Below are 2,652 nucleotides of genomic sequence, written 5' to 3' on the forward strand. Positions count from 1 at the left end.
ACCCCCCACCCCCCCCACCCCCCCCCGAGCGAATTCCCTGGGGAAATGGATGAACTCATGGTGCCAAGCGAGGCATTAAGTGGCATCTGGACGCTGGGACAATAACTACCAGCTTGGTCTGGCACTGAGAAGGTTCTCCACTCTAGTTATGTGATGCTGTTTCCAGATGGAGGAGGTCAGCATTCCTGGGGAACAGCCACGCTGCAAGAGGCTAAATGACAAAGGCACACCTGAACCAGCAGGTCCCTGCCAGCACCTGTTGCAGCCAAGCCTGCCCTGCGGCGGCAGCTTGCCTGAGGTGACTGCTTTCAAAGAACCCCTGAGACCCTTCATCGAGCGTCCTCGACACTTGTAGGCAAGGGAGCAGTCACACCATGGTGCCTCAGTCCAGCCAAAGCAGGGCTGAGGAGGGGAGCGACCTTGCCATTCCCATGTCAGGTTTCCGTCTTCACTGCGGGTCTCTGCAGGGCACTTCAGTTGTGATTTCACACTACAATGCAGCTGGGGGCAGTACCAGCCTATGGTACGCCCACCTCCCAAGCAAGACAGGACGGTGCCAACAGCCACGCATGTGGCGGCATGCTCTGACCTGGATTGGGGGGAGAGTGGGATAGCCAGCTCCGTCACCGCTTACCAAGGAGGCAGCGTGCAAAAGGCTGGCTGCCCCACAGAGAGGGCACAACCGCACAGGGGCAGGAAGGAGATGCAGGGTGGTGGGGGTGGAAGAAGTGCTTTTATCTGGTGTTGCTCCTGGGCGTTGTACTGTGAGGCCACAGCCTTGACATTTCAGCTCTGCTCTTCCGCCCGTAGCCTGGTAAGTATTACCTCATTAAACTGCTAAAGCTTCTGTTTGCTAAGGCCAGCCTGGGGAGCTGCCATGCTCCTGCTGCTGCCTGCAGGCTTCTTACCCTTGTTGAGTAGAAGTGGCCGTTGAAAGAGAATCGCAATTGGGAAGTGCTGAACAGGAGCACAGCAGGAGCCTTTCAGCGTTTGGGTTGAAATGCATGGGAGTGCTGGCGTGGGAGGAGTCCTGTGGGTGAGGCTGAGATGGTCTCTCAAGCCAGGACATGGAGGGACCTGCCATCGATGTATTTGGGCCCATTTCTGGAGCTAGTGTCTCCATAGCAGAGGTGTCTGTGCAAACACGCTGGTAGTGCAACAGACAGATGAGTTGTTTAGGTCTCCCTTGACTTAATGCCACAAGGCAGTGGGCAAGGAGCTTTCATGGGGTCGTAGTCTCTCCTCTGGCAAAGCGTGAGGGACAGCCTGAGAACTTCTTTCTTAAACCCTGCAGGCTCCATCACAAACACACGTCCCTTTTTAGTCCTTGTTCTGAAGCACAACTGATGTGTCTGAACATCTTGCTTCTGCAGATCCTGCTCATCTCGGATTATTTCTATGCCTTCCTCCGGCGGGAGTACTACCTCACTCACGGACTCCATTTGACAAGGCAAGATGGGACAGAGGCCATGCTTGTTTTGAAGTAAGGATTGTGCCCACCGTTCCCTGGGACATGGACCAGCCTGAGGACCATGCAGAGCTTGGGGTACATGGGGTGGGTGGGGAAGGTTCCCTGAATGCGGTCTGACTTTGGGAATGATACCTACTGAAAGAAAGGGCTGAGGTTCTTCTGGGAATACCGTCCTGAGCGGTGGGCTCAGTACAGAGACTGTGAGAGCTACACGTAGGAGCTGCAGTGCCTCTGTCAGAGCATTTCCCTTCTCCCCTCAGCTGTGCGTTTCACTGCGACCTCAGCCCCCTGCTCTGGGCAGCCCAGCAGGAACTGGAGAAAGCGAGCTGAAACCAGGGCTGAATCTCTGGACCGGAAAGAGCTTGGACCATAAACTGTTTACTGTCACTGCTTCTCGGAGACGGTTGCTTCTCTCAGACATTTCCCCTTTGCTGCTTTGACCAGCAATGCTCCTGCTTGGCACAAGGGAATCTCTGGGTGCCTGGTGCCTAAGCCCCAGCTGTGGATGCCCTTTCTTGGTTCGCCTGCTGCTGCGGGATCTGGAGGAATCCTGTGTGTTCAGGCACAGTGGGTGCTTGCGAAATGGGCGGGTGACCACGGACGAGTGTCATGTTGGAGGGAGGGCAGCTGAAGCTACTGCCCCGGGTCTCAATCCTGGCACTCAAACCCTAGTAAGGCCTGGAACTGGGGTGAAAGCGGGAGCAGGGTCGGTGCTGGGTAACGGCTGTATCCCCTCAAAGCAACAGGGATGCTTTTGTGGCGGGAGCTGCACAGAGGCATCACAGGGTCTCAGAAGGAGGAACGCTGCTGCTGCAATGCTGCTCCTTGCTGCAGGGTGACAAAGCCATAGTGCTACAGTGCAGGGCTTGCGCTGTACCCTTGTGGTTGCAGCTTGGGCTTGGAGCAAGCAAGCTGCCTGCCTGGGCTAGGGACGAGGAGGTGTCAGAACCTCCCCTTTAAGGCCCAGACCAAATCCAGAAGGAGCTGCAGCCACTGCTGTTGTGGAGTTGTTGGGTTCCAGGCGTTCCACAGCCGCTTAATGCTTCACATGTTACCCCTCTGCCAGCACAGCAGTGGTACCTTGTGGCTGTGCGGGGAGGACTCACTGCCCCTTGGTTCCCCCAGCTCCTCTCTGTGCTCAGCCCCACTCACGGCAGGGGGGGTGGTCGCCCTCGGAATGG

At 56.7% G+C, this 2,652-nt stretch overlaps 1 protein-coding gene across 1 annotated transcript in view; it reads left to right on the forward strand.

Annotated features, from left to right (window-relative positions):
- Positions 1 to 2,630, forward strand: part of PIGU (phosphatidylinositol glycan anchor biosynthesis class U) — a 17,641-nt gene extending 15,011 nt beyond the window's left edge. The window contains exon 11 of the mRNA XM_035893337.1: positions 1,374 to 2,630. Within this exon, the coding sequence (XP_035749230.1) occupies positions 1,374 to 1,487 (114 nt within the window). The 3' untranslated portion in view covers positions 1,488 to 2,630. The remainder of the gene's footprint in view (positions 1 to 1,373) is intronic.
- The last annotated feature ends 22 nt before the right edge of the window (positions 2,631 to 2,652 follow it).

Source organism: Egretta garzetta, unplaced genomic scaffold (assembly GCF_000687185.1).
Source record: "Egretta garzetta isolate BGI_Z169 unplaced genomic scaffold, ASM68718v1 scaffold440, whole genome shotgun sequence".
NCBI classification, from domain to species: domain Eukaryota; kingdom Metazoa; phylum Chordata; class Aves; order Pelecaniformes; family Ardeidae; genus Egretta; species Egretta garzetta.